We start from the raw sequence: 16,732 nt of genomic DNA on the forward strand, positions 1-16,732 counted from the left end.
ATAATTTTGTGCATTATTAGTTTCCAATACCGCAATAACATTAAGTATAAAAAATTAGATCATTAATATACAAAGTATATAAAAGAATACACATATCATTCAATAGAATACACACGATCAATAGCCTGACTATTAGCATTACTATTTCATGAGGAATGGTACTCGAAATCAATAATATACAGAATTATATACCAAAATACATAGAGTTTATTAATAGAATACGAAGAATTATTAGCTTAAGTATTTTGTATTAGTGACTCCGATCGATCTTAGTACACATAAGATTAGTGGCTCCGATGAATGGTGGGAGAAAAAAATCAAGGTTTGTATTATAGATTTTTAAGATTAAAACATAATTATATTTTGATGTTGATTGTAAACTTATTCTTTTAATTTTTTTGTAGGAGAACCCAGATTATAAAAATTTCGTAATAAATCCATAGATCCTACAATGGACGATTTGTGGTCTAAGTTATTTGAAGATAGCCATGCAAATGGTGGTGAAGGTTGTGTTGCACCCACTATGGATCCTCAATTAGTGCAACCTGTGGATATTGAGGAAGAAATTAGGGAAAGTGAAGAAGAGAATAGAACTAGGCAATGATTTGAATGTTATATTCTCATGCTAACCAACATTCTTCTCAATTGCATGACTTGGAGGTAGATGAGTCCTTATTTTCGAATAATTTCATGAGTGAGGTGAACAATTGTGGTGGTAACCAGGATGTTAGTGGCACTTAAGTACCTAGGCAATCTCAAGGTAATAATGTTAGAAAATTTGCAGAAACTCAAAATATTAATCTTAAACCCACTCAAATGAAGCGTAAGGGGAGACAATTAGGAGGAGCAATTAAACTTTCTAATCAATTAGATAGTTTGATTTTAAATTCAAATCGGGCACGGAACATTTTAATATCTGATAGTGCTATGAATACTCAAAGTAGTACAAGTGTTAGTGTTGCTGCAGCAATAAGTGTTGTTAACAGCATGGTTACTGATGGTATTATGGAAAAAGGTGGAGATCTGTGGTATTTTTCTCTCTTAGCTTGCTTAAGGATGATTTGAATAGTGAAATTTTTTTCAATATTGAGGATGACTTTTCTAGGAAAGCTTGGTTTAAGTATATGCATGATACAAGCAAGTGAATGCTCATTTTATTTCAGTGTATTTGATTGTAATTTCACTTTGACACTTGTCTGTTTGAACATTAATTTTTGTATGAACTAATTTTATGAACTATAAACATTTTGCTTTACTTTATATATTTTTAAAATATATGTTCTTACTTTATATTATATTAAAATATTTATTAATTTCATTATTTTATATTTATTAGGTACATCATGGAGTTTGGATCGGAAAAGGAAAAAGAGAAAACAATCACTTTGTTCAATTATAACATTGTTTGCCACAATTGCTTTAACCAAAACATATTCCTATAAATATATTTATAAAGAACTTTGTGTGACTTCACTTTTTAGAGGACATGAATGGATAAGAGAAGTTTTGAATGGATATCCTATTCGATGCGTAAATGCGTTTATAATGGACTTTGCATTGTTTAAGCAATTATGTGAAGATTTATATTCAAAATATGGATTACAATCTACTAGGAATATGTCAATTGTGAAGAAAGTTTGTATATTTATATACACACTTGCTATGGGTGCTTCAAATAGAGATGCTGGAGAGCGATTTCAACGTTCTGGTGAAACAATAAGTAGGGCATTTTATGAAGTCTTGAAAGCAATTAGCGGTAGGAATAGCGAATACAAAGACCTTGCACATGGTATCATACGATCAAATGATCTTACATTTCAATTTATACCGTCTTACATTTCTAATAATGCACGACACATACCATATTTCAAGGTAAAATGTGAGTAAAAACTTTATGATCTAGTCAGCTTCCCCAAATGAAAAATTACATATTCAAACTTCAGAGAAGGCATTGAGACTTTAAACACAAACAAAAACACTCATTTTATTCACTTTTCCATACAAACTATACATACAACACACAGGGGGAATTGACATTTATTTTTCAGTATTGATTTGCATAAACACGTAGCGGATCGGAAAATGGATTGTCTAACCAGAGATTTCAATAGACTTAACATCAGGCTTCTTCACTTCCGCCTTAGGAATGGTGACCGTGAGCACTCCGTTTTCCATCGACGCCTTTATCTCTTCCATCTTCGCGTTCTCCGGCAATCTGAACCGCCTCATGAACTTCCCGCTACTGCGTTCCATTCGATGCCAGGCGTCGTTCTTCTCTTCCTTCTCCACGTTCCTCTCCCCGCTGATCTGAAGAATCCGATCGTCTTCGATCTCAACCTTCACTTCCTCCTTCTTCAGGCCGGGGACGTCCGCCTTGAACACGTGAGCCTCCGGTGTCTCCTTCCAGTCCACGCGAGTGTTGACGAACGCCGACGTCTCACCGGAAGCAGGAAATGGGAAAGACAAGTCGCGGAACGGGTCCCAAACGTCGAGGGAGAAGGGATCGGACACGTTGCCGTTTCTCCGGCCGCCAAAGAGTCTCGGAATCAGCGACATTTTCAGTAAGTATTGATTAACTGTGTGTGTCGGAAAAGATTATTGTGGTCGATAATGGCTCTCTTTGGTTCTGCTCAATCTGGTTTGGATTGGGGAAGAAGGGACCTATTCGGTATTTATGCGTTAGAGATGAGGTTTCTGGTACTTTCGCGATAGTCTTCGCGTTTTACTTAGCCCGTTAACTTAAATTCCCCGCCAAGATGAACAGTCCAGATTATTCCAGGCGCTGGCTGTTGTTTCTCGAACATGCCAGAGTGACAGAGTCCATACGGGGCCAGGCCCAGTTTATTTGCTATTCAGGCCCAATTCGTAAGCTTTAACCCTTAACACTTCTCAACAATTATTAAGTGGACTTCGGTCCACACAATAATTTACCAACACTTCTATGTTGGGAATTGAGACCATCATCTTCATGCAATAGTTATACTATAGAGCCGGTCCATCTTATAAGATAGATTATTCACAATTTACATATTTAATAATCTAATGGGGTAGCTCAAGTGACAAGTGACCTCTCTTTGTGGGGAAGAATTCCGAAAGGACCTGGGTTTGGTTCCCACAAGTGATGATGGACCTGGACCGTTAAACAATTTGTGAATTATGAACATTTAATATATAAACTGTGAATATTTATATGTCTTCACGATTAGTTCCTGGGTGATAGATTATGAGTAAGAATATAAGGAGAAGAAAATTTATTACTCCGTAATATTTACAATAATTTACGAGTAAGAAACATAATATTGGAATACATCTAAAATATAATGAAGTCTAGAAAATCTCTGATTCCCTCACTTCTCTTCTCATTGTAAGATCTCTTCCTGACTTTCTCTTGTTTTTTAGACCTTTTATTTTAACTCACATATTTTAAATTTTAATGTGTTGGTTTTTTAAAAAATGAAAATAATATGTTAATTAAATTTTCTTTTAGTATTAAAATGTTATTCAATTTTTATTATTATCAAGTTTAAATTTATATTCTCAAAATTATTTTATATATCAATTAAAGTTAATCACTAATTTTATGAAACACATCTATACAAATAACTAATGTTATCATCTTGTCAAATTAATAAACATAATTAGCTATTAACTAACCACTAATACAATTTACAACCCCTAACAATTACAGTAATTTTTAAATAACTCAAAATTTCTAAGATTTAGACCCAACAATCTACTCAGTGTATTGTCACATGTTATGTTTGATGTTGGTTCCCACAAATATAGTTTAATATTAAATTGACTTTAAATGAGAAGGAATCAAGTTCTGTACAGCAAAAGTGATTCGGAGTATCCCTAAAGCAATTGAGTAACTAATGACTTTTGTAGATCCAAAACATTGAATTAGTATATGAGAAATTTTATTTAAGATTTGATTTCTTGTAACAAATCAGAGATAAAATTTGATTTCTATCATGAATATTAACGGACCGTTTGATTGAGTGGAAGAAGAAGAAGACGATACGCTATAATGAAAAGAGAGAGCTCAATCATATTTTAGGTTAAAAAAGAGGGATACTTTTATCTCAAAGTTATTATTCATGAAATCGAAATACCAAGGGACATGTGATTCTAATTCCATGAAATGAGGAAATTTCTTCAATTTCACGGAATTACAATTTCATCCAACCAAATGAAAAAATTTGCTTGCCTTTGAAATTATGTGAGAATGGAATTGTAATTTCTTCTAACCAAACGTCTCATAAAAATATAAGATAATTTTTTTATACTAGAAATGTAGAATTTAGTATTCAATTTTGAACTTAGATTAGCTTAATTTACTTACTCAAGCACGAATTTTAGTTTTGTAAAACTGAGAAATTTGAATTTTAGAGTCTAGTTTATAGGATTCAAGATATAGTTATATGAAACAGAAAAATCTAAATTTTAGGAGCGAGTTAATGGGATTTAAGATATACAGAGTAGTTCAGTAAAATCGAAAAAGTTGAGTTATTAAAAAAATATTAAAATTAATGAATTTTGTAGGTATCGCCGAATGGACACGTTTGGGTTTATGCTAAGGCGGGCCCTCGCACGTGACACGCGAGTGATTATGGGCTGTAACTTGATTGCTTTTCTGTGTTAGCGGTCTCTTGGCTCATCCACCGGTGTTTTCCAGATCTAGAGCTTCTTCTTCTATCACTCTCCACTCGCCGCCATAGCTTGTATATACTACCTGCATATAGTTTCCTCAATTCAACTCCAGTTCATATATATTTGGCATTGAATGTGTATCGAGTTCTGAAGAATCATGTAAGGTCGGTTCAGTGAGGATGAAGTGAGGTTTCAAGATGGTTTCCGAGTGGTTCGAGCCGATGGCGGGGAGAAGGGTTCCGAAGAAGGTCTGGCTTGGGTCTCAAATGTCAATGGTATTACTCGTGGGTGGAAATCACACCTCCTCCAGGTTTTGTACTCGCTAAGTGTTTTGTTTCCGCTTCGTTTGGCTTAAATTTCCTTTGATTTTAATCAAATCCGAGTTTGAAACTCAAGAGTTTTTAGCTTTAGTTAGTGCGCTCGCTTGATAGATCTCGATCGTGTATTGAAAAAGATCCGAATTGAGGGATGGATTTGAAGGTGTTGAAATGGCAAATTCGTCGGGGGTCATTGATGAGGCGTTTGATCCTCAAAATGCTTATGTTTGGGGCTGGATTGATTGTCATTTCGTTTGTTCAAATGGGCCATGAGGTCCAATTTTCGGAGCCCTGGATGCTTAATGAGAGTGAATGCCCATTGAATTTTGGCCATCTCAGCTTTAATTTCACCCATCTGTTTGGGGTGTTGCCAGTGCCATGCAAGGAGAATGAGGTTTTGGCTAAGAATGTGTTCCAGGAACTAATGGTGAATAGTTTCTTGGATTCTGATGTGAAGGCACTGTGTGTGGGAGAGGGCTCAGATGCTGCTGTTTTGGCCTTGAGGGAGCTGGGATTCTCTGATGTTTCTGGTGTTAATAGGCACCCCTTTTTCTCCCTCTTGAAGAGGAGATTCGTGTACGAGCTCGACTTTGGGGATAGTTCTTTCGATTTCGTGTTCTCTAGAGCTCTCGATAGGGTCTCCGTGCCAGCTCTTCTCGTGCTCGAGATTGAGCGTGTTTTGCGTGCTGGTGGCACGGGCGCTATGCTTCTTGGTGCCAATGGTTTCACCTCGGGAAACTTGGTTAGGTCTGCAACTCCAGTTTCGTCGTTCTTGAAGAGCTCTGATGTTGTTCACGTTTGCCCTGTTGGGCCCTATGTCCTAGTTCTGTTCAAGAAAAGATTCCAAGCCGTGGCTCTCTTTGATCAGTTTAAACTACCTGATCATTGCCCCTCGGTTATGAACAACAATCCCTTCATGCCATACATTGAACCCATTGGCAACAAAAATCCAGCCAAGTTTGATTCAAAGATCTCGTATTTGCCCAACTTAATGAATATCTCATCGAGGAACAAGCTGGTATATATAAATGTCGGGGCAGGGGAGCTCGTTGATGCAGCCATTACCAAAATGTTCAGTGCTCATTACCCTATTCCCCAGCACGCTTTAGACGTTTATGTCATAGATCACAACACCACTGCCCTCTCTTTGTATGTGAAAACTCCTGGCATCACGTTCGTTTACGATCCAAAACTTGCAGGAGAGGAGACTGCATCATCGTCTGCTAACTACACTGATGATTATCTTGGCGACGACAAAGACTTTGACTTTGTGCACTGGTTCAATGAAACAGTAAACGATGGGGAGTTCGTGGTGCTTATGATGAATGCTCGGGCAGCAGAGTTGCAGATTCTCGACGACTTGTTCAGAACTGGATTGATATGCCGAGTTGATGAACTCTTCCTTCGCTGCTCGGATGCTGCGGTTTGGAAGCCCGCCAGGTGTGGCGACTGCACGAGCCTTTTCAAAGGTCTCAGAAACCGTGGCGTGTTTGCTCACTGGCTGGGAGAGTGACCTTGCCCGGCCTAGTCTCCTGGTTTGCTATGATCCTATGTTTATGTTGCTTCAGTTTCTGGTTGAGAATAAGTACGAGGATATATGTTGTAGATTCTGATGTAATCTACCATCCTTGTCCATTGTATTGTGTGTGAAAAGTGTGATACTGTCTTTGTTGTATGTTCCTCTTGTGTGTTGCATGGAGGAAACATTTGCTGTGGTTTAATGTTATGCGTTTGTGGGAAAATTGGTATTCTTTATCTTTATTCGAATCCATTTTATACCAAATAATTGGTGGCCTGCAATCAAAATAAGGTATTAAAATGACCATTAACGTACTAAATTCTCAACACACCAACCACTTCCATCATTATCAATTTTCTTACCTTGGGTGAACAAAATATGCAATTTTCTTGGAAGCATGAATCAAAACATTGCAAAGTCGATTGCCAAGGCCTTCCTCAATGGTTAAACTTGGGTGTAGTTTTTGAGAAGTTTTTGTAAATGTAATTGGGCAATAATTAAACTTGGGTGTGATTTTTGAGAACTTTTTATAAAGTGTAATTAGGAAAGAGAAAATAAGGTGGAGAAAAAAAAAACAAAAACAAAATAAAAAATAATACTTACGTGCCCAGGCCGGTGCCTGCACTTGCCGGCCTGGGCGCAAGAGTTGCGCCTCACTGCAACTCACTCGCAACTCGCCTCACTGCAACTCACTCGCAACTCGCACCTTAATTAATGGGCATGTGTGAGGCCAACTCTCAGCTTAATTAGTGGGCCTCATAATAACTGAAAAAACTCAAGATTTGCAGGAGATACCAACGTCTTCTCTTTCCTCACCCTCTCTCTTTCAAGTTGGTAATTTTTGCCTAAAATACAATGAAAAATCCATTAATGGGGATGGCCTAAGAGCAACTTTAACACTTGTACTTTTTTGTGAGCTTTAACATCTATCTCAACATTCATGTGGTGTTTGGTTGGGAAGAAAGAATTAAGAAGGAAAGGAATTGTAATTCTGTGAGAAAAGAAAAAGGTAGGGAGAAATAGAATTATTGAGAATGCGATGGAAAAAAGTGGTATAAAGATTAAAATGTCCTTATGTAATATTAAAAATAATAATCACTAAGGGTACTTTTGTCATTTCTTCTATTTTTTATCTTTCCCATAAGCATTGAATTGCAATTCATGGGTACCTCATAAATTGTAATTCAACAAAAAGAGGGAATTGCAATTTTACAATTCTCTCTAACCAAACAATGTAATTGAAGTTTTCATTGAATTAACAATTCAATTACATTCAACCAAACGCTTTGTATTATCTTACTCAATGTCAAAACATTTTTTCTCAATAATTTTGGGTAAAAACTAGCAAGTCTGGTAAAATGAGCCTGTTAAATTGAGCAACATAAGTACACTTTTAAAGTACAATTTTAGAAGTTTCAAAAAAAAAAAAAAGTACACTTTTAAATATTCATGCATGCGTACATTGATTTTTTAGTACTTTGACATTCGACAAAAAAAGTTTAATTGTTTTGTTTTGTTTTGTTCTGTTCTGTTCTGTTTTGTTTTATTTTTTGTTTTTTGTTTTTTGTTTTTTGTTTTTTTTTTTGTTTGTTTTGTTTTTGTTTTTGTTTTTGTTGACCATAGAAACCAAACTACGAGTATGGATTTGAAGGCAACAATGGATGTGATTTTGGACCTTAAATTACAATCGTGTATGCATACAAGAGAAGAATAATAAAAGTTAAATAGGTCATCGAATTGCACACAATAATGCAATTAGGCTATTGAATTTAAAAACTTACAATTGCTCCCTAAACTAACTCATTTCATGTAATTTGTTTGATTTGCAGGTTTCTTACAGGTCACCCGAAATTTAAATTATTTTAAAAAAAATATTCTTAAAAAATAATTATTTAAAAAAAAATCTAAATGTCTTCCCCGGAGACTAGGGGTGTAAATGAGCCGAGCGGCTCGCGAGCCGCTCGGTCAAAGCTCAGTTCGAGCTCGGTTCAAGCTCGGTCAAATTTGAGTTCGAGCCGAGCTCGAGCGGCTCGTTTAATAATCGAGCCGAGCTCGAGCTCTAATGTCTTAGGCTCGTGGCTCGACGAGCCGCTCGCGAGCGATATATATATATATATATACATATAATATTATAGTTTATTTTTAATTGAAACATGAATTTAAAATTAAACAGATTAAATTCAAGTTCAAAATCAGACTCGAACTTGAGTTCGAGCATGAATTCGAGCTCAAATTCAAGCTCGAACTCGAGCTCAAGATCGAGCTCGAGCTCGAGCTCAAACAATCGAGCTGCTCGAGCCGAACTCGAGCAGCTCAAAAATTGTCGAGCTTGAGCTCGAGCATCAATTTTCAAGCTCGATCGAGCTCGAGTTCATAATATTATAGTTTATTTTTAATTGAAACATGAATTTAAAATTAAACAGATTAAATTCAAGTTGAAAATCAGACTCGAACTTGAGTTCGAGCATGAATTCGAGCTCAAATTCAAGCTCGAACTCGAGCTCAAGATCGAGCTCGAACTCGAGCTCAAGATCGAGCTCGAGCTCGAGCTCAAACAATCGAGCTGCTCGAGCCGAACTCGAGCAGCTCAAAAATTGTCGAGCTTGAGCTCGAGCATCAATTTTCAAGCTCGATCGAGCTCGAGTTCATAATATTATAGTTTATTTTTAATTGAGTTCGAGCATGAATTCGAGCTCAAATTCAAGCTCGAACTCGAGCTCAAGATCGAGCTCGAGCTCGAGCTCAAACAATCGAGCTGCTCGAGCCGAACTCGAGCAGCTCAAAAATTGTCGAGCTCGAGTTCGAGCATCAATTTTCAAGCTCGATCGAGCTCGAGCTCGAACTCGAGCCGAGCCTTCCTTAACGAGCTCGAGCTCAGGCCACCCTAGGTTTGAGCTCGGCTCGGCTCGTTTACACCCCTACCGGAGACGAAGACGAAGACGAAGAAACCTTCTTCACCTCTAGTGGAAATGTTCTATTTTTTTTTTAATTTTAAATAATTTTTTAAAAATTATTTGTAAAAAAAATAATTTAAATTTGGGGTAACATGTTAGAAACCTGCAGATTAGACAAATTGCATTAAATGGGATAATTGCATTATCGTGTGCTGTTCAATGACCTATTTGACCCTTATTCCTAAGATAAGAGAAAATCATCTAGCAAATATATTTTACATTACACTTTTTCTAAATTTTTTTTTCTAACTTTATAACTACATTTTAATAATCGACTTTTCATTTTTACATTAAACATTTAGAAGAAATGAATGAATATACGAAATTGGTAAAGTGTAAAATTTCATCTTTGAATTATAGCAGTATAACACTTTTTGTCCATCAATGATTATTACTGTCACTATTCGTCTTTGAATTATCACCAAATTCACTATTTTAACCCAAAGCCTAAAGAAGTAAGTTGAAACCATGAGAAACCCTAATTAATTAGAAGTATTGGTATAACACTTTTTGTCCTTCAATAGTTCAATATTTATCATTGTCACTATTCGTCCTTGAGTTATTACCAAATTAGCTAATTTAACCCTAATCCTAAAAGAGTAAGCTGAAACCATGAGGAACTCTAATTAATTAGGAGTATTATTGGAAAGTTATAATTATTTTTCTGTTAGGCGCGAAATGTTATTATGAGAAGAGAACATAAAATTTGTTATGATTTTTTGGAGCATTTCAATCCTAGGTGTAGTAATTTTTAAAACAATTTATTTATTTTTTAAAATTCACATAGCTGCTGCTTTGCAATTCTGAGCGTGACAATGCAGAATTATAAAATTTGCAATTATGCTATCAGAATTGCAGCAGAATGGATGGCCATTTAATTTATATATTCTTTTTAATAATAATAATATTATTATTATAATATTAATAATATTATTATTTTCAAAAAAATATTATAATATTATTAATATTATTTTATTATTGATAAAAGATAAGGTGATGTGATAGTGGAAGAATTTTTAAAAGAGAGAAGAAAATTGCATAAATGGAGAGTGAATATCAAGATTGAAAAAATTGCTTGTCCTATTGTTATTTATTTATTTATTATTTATTTTAACTTTTTAAATTTAGTACCAAACGTAACACACCACCATTGCCAACTTCACAAAGTTCACAAATCAGCCAATCACTACAAAACTAGGGGTGTTAGCGAATAAAGCTTTTGACAAACTGCTCGTGTTCGAGCTCGGTAAGCGTTCGTTTATGTTCGTTTGTTAAGGTAAACGAACATTGACAAACAAAATTTAGAGCTCGGTTAATAAACGAACAGAGTCTGAACAGTGCTAAGCTCGTTTGCTAAGTGATTGCGAACAAGTTCGTTTGTGTTCGTTTAGTAATGTTCGCGAACAAGCTCGTTTAATGTCCGTTTAATAATGTTCGCAAACATGTTTACAAACATATAAATTGTTCATGAACGTAGATTATTTATTGTTCACGAACAAATTGTGTTCATGAACATGTGCATGTGTTTGTTTATTAAATGTTCACGAACGTGTTCGTGAACGTAAATGAACACGTTCGTGAAAATGTTTGTTAACGTTCGCGAACACGTTCGTGAACGTGTTCGTTAACGTTAACAAACATGTTCATGAACGTGTTCGCGAACGTTAACGAACACTAACGAATGCTTAACAAACGAACACGAACAGGATTTTCAAAAACCTTAACAAACGAACACGAACACGAACACCCCAAAATCCTTAACAAACGAACACGAACAACCTCCGTCCGTTTATGTTCGGTTCGTTAACAGCCCTATACAAAACACACTACACACCAACACTGATTCACCATTTCAGCAAGTAAAATATCAAAACAAAATCTGTTTTTTTGTTTTTTTTAATTACAGTTCACAGCCACCCCCCACCACACACCCATACTTCACAGTTCACACAACACCACCGCTAGCCACACAACCACAATTCAATAACCACTAGGCCAGCAGAGAAAAACGCAGAGAATGCAACCAATCGGGAGACATAACAATAATTGTGTGGATTTGACATCATTGGAACAAAAATGTGTAAAGTACCAATGTCATTACCTTCTTTTCAAAACCCTATTTGAAAAGAAGGTAATTGGACTACCTTCTTCTTAACTTAAAAAAAAAAAAAAGTAGTCCACCTTTTTGTTTCTATCCATTTTTGTCTCTTCCCTCTCTCTGTAGTCAACCACCCCAACAATTGGCGAGAACGAAAAGAAAAAAAAAAAAAAAAAAGAGGAAAACTTACGGTAGCACCGCAGTAGCAACGACAAGCAGGGAGGAGTAGGACGGCGACTAGCAACCGGAGGAGACACGGCGAGCAGGGAGGACCGTAGGAGCGACGGCGAGCAGGGAAGACCGTAGAAGCGACGGCGAGCAGCGATCTAGGCAGGGATAACCGATGGTGTCTGTGCCGTGTTATAATAACACTGCCCAGACTTTCTTAAGTTCTTCTTGTTTCCTGAAAGCTACTAGACTCCATTGACGTTGCGTTCAAATTCCCAACAGTAGTGAGCGGGTTGGGTCGCAAGGAGGAAGGTCGGAGAGAACAAACAACTATATATATATATATATATATATATATATATAAACTGTTGCGGCTGCGACGTGGTGTGTAATAATAATAATAATAATGGTAATAATAATAATAATAATAATAATAATAATAATAATTTTGTACAAGGACATTTATGTCTTTTAAATATATATTCCATTTCTATTCTTTTAACCAACCAAACGCTGGAATACAATTCCCAAGTCTATTCCTTCAGCGAATCAAACACTATAATACAATTTCTATTTTATTCTTTACCTATTCCATTACTCATATATGGAATAGTATTCCTATTCCCTCTAAATTTATTTCGTGAACCAAACGTGCTGTAAAAGTTATATGGACTAAATTTTATGATTTACATTTTAACTCTTTTAAATTTTTTATTTTTCAGCTCGTTATAGGGTCTTGATTAAGAGAATGTAAAAATCGGTTTAGGAGTATATGTATGTTAACATTATGCATTAACTTTTTTTTTTATTCAAAATATCATATATAATAAACTATTTATTTTACAATATTTAAATCTTAATTTTTATAAATAATAATCTAATTTTAATAGAAAATTATTTTTAATTTATATATAGTGAACCAAAATTCAAAAAGGATTAATTTGTTCAAATAACTCATATTGTGGTATATTGTTTTATCCACTAAAAAAATGAGCAAACTTCAAAGTTCCCATTTGGCACCTATAGCTTCCATGACCATTGACCACCAAGACATTATTTAATGAGATCACAAGTTAGATATGGAAGTATCATTCAATAAATATAGTAGATGTGATATAAATGTTTTTTTTTTTGTTTTTTTTTTTTGTGATATAAATGTTGATGTTATGTTATATTAGTATCTCATCACTTAACTCTCACATATCATGAAGTGTTGATTCGCTAGGTAAAATTATACGATCTCTTTGTAAATATTAATGTAAATGATAGTGCGTGCTTGACAATCTAGTATAGAAAATATTGAAAGAGTGGTACAAGATAGTTAAATGGCTTTTAGTTTGGGGCCAATGTTGTTGTAGGTTGTTGGCAAAAAATATTGGACTATTGTAGAGAGACTAACTTTACTGTAGATTGGATGACAACACATGTGAATAGAGAATATCTCCGTGTGAGAGTTTTGAACTGTCCTCCAAGTGAATATAATTAAGACATATTATTGCCACTAACAATTCTGGAGTAGCCTACTCACGGTTTTTTTTTTAATTATTCTTTTAGTTTGATTGATTACCTTCATTGTATGAAAAAAAAAACACATCAATGAAAAAAAAAAAACACATCTATAAAAAAATCAGAATTAAAATTTTAGAATCTTGGATGGAGTAATTTTATTTTATTAATTTAATCTCCAGATCTAAAACATCGAAAATATAGCATTAAACCATTAATGGAAGCCATTAAGTAGTACATTATACGGAGTATAATCCGGCCGACAGTACGTACTACATATACAATTAGTATAGTTTAAGGTATGGTCAGAGATCCAAAGCTATAGAAGAAATATATATATAGTACATAAATGATAAAAGTACGTGGTGAAAGCTCATGTCTCCATTCTCCAAAGCCCAAAGGGGCACGATAAGTTCGCATGATTTTTAGGAACTTCCATTTGTCCCACATGCTCTCCACATATATTCTAATTTTGTTACAATAACTTATGTGACATAACTCAATGAAGTAGCTCAAGTTACAAGTCAATTTTCTTTGTAAGAAAAATTTTGAAAAAACTCGGGTTTGATTCTCACAAGTATGAATTTAAAGGTGCCTCTTATATAAAATATATACTTTTATTTACATTTGCATTAAAAGATATAATGTACTTGAGATCCGTCTAAGGTTTCACACAATGCCAACCAATTTTAATTTTGTGTTTCAGTTTTTGTTCTAAATCAATTAGAGTATGTTATAAACTAAGGTTTTCTGTGTTCTTCTCTCCATACGGTTTTATTTGTCTGGTATATTTTGAGATTTGACTCAAATTATTTACAATTCAATTTTGAGTTTTATGTATATATATTGAAAATTTTGAGTTATATTTAATTTAAATTTATATATTTCAATAAGAATTACATTATAATGCAACTTTGATTTATGAGAAAACCAGCCGCCTCTATTCAAATGTGCGTTCTGGTTGAAGTCCGTCTAGTGACCTTACCCAACAATGGACTACAAAGATTTGACCTGTCTAGGTTGTTTATAGTTGACCGACTCAAACTGAAAAGACGAATAGGCATCTCCTACGGGGAGTTGAACGGTACCTTGAACATGTAACTTGTGTTGGAAATAAGAGGCCGACATCCATGAAAAGAAGACCATGTGCAACTGACTCGACCATGAAAGTGTTGGCAAGAATCAAACTTGTGACTTTATGATATGAGAATCATGTTCCACTCCCTTGTACATTTTTTTTAGCCTTATTGTTTGTTGGCTGTTAGCTCTAGCCTATTATTCAAGAGTTGTTACCATACCCAATGTATAGTCCTTCGACTATTGACTTTTGTCAATTTTTGTCCTTGACTTTTAATTTGACTAAAGTTGGTCCCTTAACTATTGATTTTGTACCAATTTTGGTCCTTCTGTTAAATGCATGTTAAATAGGTGTTAAAATTGATGGCAAAAATATAAAATCAAATATTTTAACCTTTCTTCTTCACTTTGTTTCCTCTCCCCCATCCAAAATAGTGAACGTTTTTGCCCTCAATTTTAACACCTATTTAACATAGATTTAACAAAAGGACCAAAATTGGTACAAAATCAATAATTAAGGGACCAACTTTGATCAAATTAAAAGTTGAGGACAAAAATTGGTAAAAGTCAATAGTTGATAGACTATTTATGGAATTAACTCTTAAAAATATTTCACCATCTGGTTATGTAATCGAGTGCATTATATTCATTATTTCATAATCATATTATAGGGATCGGAGTAATAATAATAATAACATTGTTATTATTATATTATTATGCAGTCAAAAGTCAGAGGCTAGGCCATGCATATGAGGCAGGGAAGAGGTTTCTCCAGCTGGTTTTTGCATTGAAACAAGAAGACTAACATGACTTAAGCCTGAATCCAAGGCCATGTCTCACTTATTTAACTCCCCTCATCTCGCATTCTCTCCATGCAGAAAACCCAAACAAACATTTTTTTCTTTTGCCACACACAAAAGCCTCTAAGAATATGGATAGTAGAATGCTGTGCCTTGCAGTGGTTTCCCTTCTTCTATCTGTGTTCTTGGATGCAGCCATGGCCCAAGCTCAGGGCAATGCCACTCGAAAGAAGTATCCGTACGATGCAGCTTCGACTCACTATAGCGTGCTCTCCCCGATGCCAGGGACCGGGCAGGAACGCGTCTTCTGTGAAGCCAGGGGGGCCTGCAACTACAAGACTCTCACCTGCCCAACTCAGTGCCCTCAGAGGAAACCTAAGAAGAACAAGAAACAGAGAGGCTGCTTTGTAGATTGCAGCAGTGTTTGTGAAGTTACCTGCAAATGTAAGCCTTCACTGCTTTATTTCATTGCTGTAAATAGAGATTTGACTCCTTGAGTGCTTTGTTTCAATGCTGTATAGAGATAACCTGCAGAGTTACATGTATATATATAGTTCAGCAGAGGCCTAAAGGGCCAAATCCAGCACCAGGGGGCAGGGATCGTTGGGCAGAGGCCTAAAAGGCCAAGTCTAACACCCTGCCTTTCGAAATGTGGTACTGGCTGCTATGCAGACATAAGGAAATAAAGTTCTGTTTTTGCTACTAGCTATAGCTTGCTTTTGGCGTAATGGTAAGCGCTTGATCCTAATGCACACAAATGATGTGTATTGTGACAGGGAGGAGGCCTAGGTGCACTGGCTACGGTGCATTGTGCTACGACCCCCGGTTTGTGGGTGGCGATGGGGTGATGTTCTACTTCCACGGGGCGAAAGGGGGGGACTTCGCGATAGTCTCAGACGACAACCTGCACATCAATGCACATTTCATAGGGACTAGGCCACGGGAGAGGACTCGCGACTTCACATGGGTTCAGGCTCTAGCAGTGATGTTCGACACCCACACTCTAGTCCTAGCAGCCAAGAGAGTCTCAAACTGGGATGACAATGTGGACTCCCTAACTGTGAAGTGGGATGGGGAGACTATAAATGTCCCCACAGAAGGAGAGGCAGAATGGAGAGTGAGCACAGGAGACAGAGAAGTGGTGATAGAGAGAACAGATGATGTGAACACAGTGAAAATGACAGTTTCTGGGCTGCTGGAATTGGCTGTCAAAGTTGTGCCTATAGGAGAAGAGGAGAACAGAGTTCACAACTACCAAATCCCTGCAGGGAACGCTTTCGCTCACCTGGAAACACAGTTCAAGTTCTTCGGTCTATCAGACCTCGTCGAGGGAGTTCTGGGGAAAACTTACCAGCCTGCATATGTTAGCCCTGTCAAGAGAGGTGTCCCTATGCCTATGATGGGTGGGGAAGACAAATACAGAACATCATCCCTCTACTCACCTCTCTGCAAATTTTGCAGGTTCCAGAGACCCTCTGGGAGGGCTGCCACAATGTAATCATCATAATAATGTCAATTAACCAATAAATGTAACAGGTTTCAAACACTTGTTTTAACCTTTTAAGTATATATATGTATGCATTTCTTGTCAATGGATTTAAATTATCTGTAATGTAATTTCAGCAGTGGTTCAGATTTCA

General features: G+C 35.9%; 3 protein-coding genes across 3 annotated transcripts; 2 read left to right on the forward strand and 1 right to left on the reverse strand.

Annotated features, from left to right (window-relative positions):
* Nucleotides 1-1,795: 1,795 nt before the first annotated feature.
* LOC116003801 (17.5 kDa class I heat shock protein-like) lies at nucleotides 1,796-2,650 on the reverse strand. Its single transcript, XM_031243740.1, has one exon. The coding sequence runs from the start codon at nucleotides 2,554-2,556 to the stop codon at nucleotides 2,092-2,094; it is 465 nt and encodes a 154-aa protein (XP_031099600.1). The 5' UTR covers nucleotides 2,557-2,650; the 3' UTR covers nucleotides 1,796-2,091.
* A 1,994-nt stretch (nucleotides 2,651-4,644) lies between these two features.
* On the forward strand, nucleotides 4,645-6,725 carry LOC116004931. Its single transcript, XM_031245133.1, has one exon. The coding sequence runs from the start codon at nucleotides 5,122-5,124 to the stop codon at nucleotides 6,481-6,483; it is 1,362 nt and encodes a 453-aa protein (XP_031100993.1). The 5' UTR covers nucleotides 4,645-5,121; the 3' UTR covers nucleotides 6,484-6,725.
* An 8,465-nt stretch (nucleotides 6,726-15,190) lies between these two features.
* Nucleotides 15,191-16,703, forward strand: LOC116005206. Its single transcript, XM_031245467.1, has 2 exons — nucleotides 15,191-15,536; nucleotides 15,869-16,703. The coding sequence occupies exons 1-2, from the start codon at nucleotides 15,224-15,226 to the stop codon at nucleotides 16,588-16,590; spliced, it is 1,035 nt and encodes a 344-aa protein (XP_031101327.1). The 5' UTR covers nucleotides 15,191-15,223; the 3' UTR covers nucleotides 16,591-16,703.
* Nucleotides 16,704-16,732: the final 29 nt, after the last annotated feature.

Source organism: Ipomoea triloba, chromosome 14 (genome assembly GCF_003576645.1).
Source record: "Ipomoea triloba cultivar NCNSP0323 chromosome 14, ASM357664v1".
Classification (NCBI taxonomy): Eukaryota; Viridiplantae; Streptophyta; class Magnoliopsida; order Solanales; family Convolvulaceae; genus Ipomoea; species Ipomoea triloba.

Coding starts and splice junctions, on each gene's coding strand:
- LOC116003801 (XM_031243740.1), bottom strand. CDS start 2,556: ATGTCGCTGATTCCGAGACTCTTTGGCGGCCGGAGAAACGGCAACGTG.
- LOC116004931 (XM_031245133.1), top strand. CDS start 5,122: ATGGATTTGAAGGTGTTGAAATGGCAAATTCGTCGGGGGTCATTGATG.
- LOC116005206 (XM_031245467.1), top strand. CDS start 15,224: ATGGATAGTAGAATGCTGTGCCTTGCAGTGGTTTCCCTTCTTCTATCT. Junction 15,537..15,868: donor TTGTGAAGTTACCTGCAAAT/GTAAGCCTTCAC, acceptor GTATTGTGACAG/GGAGGAGGCCTAGGTGCACT.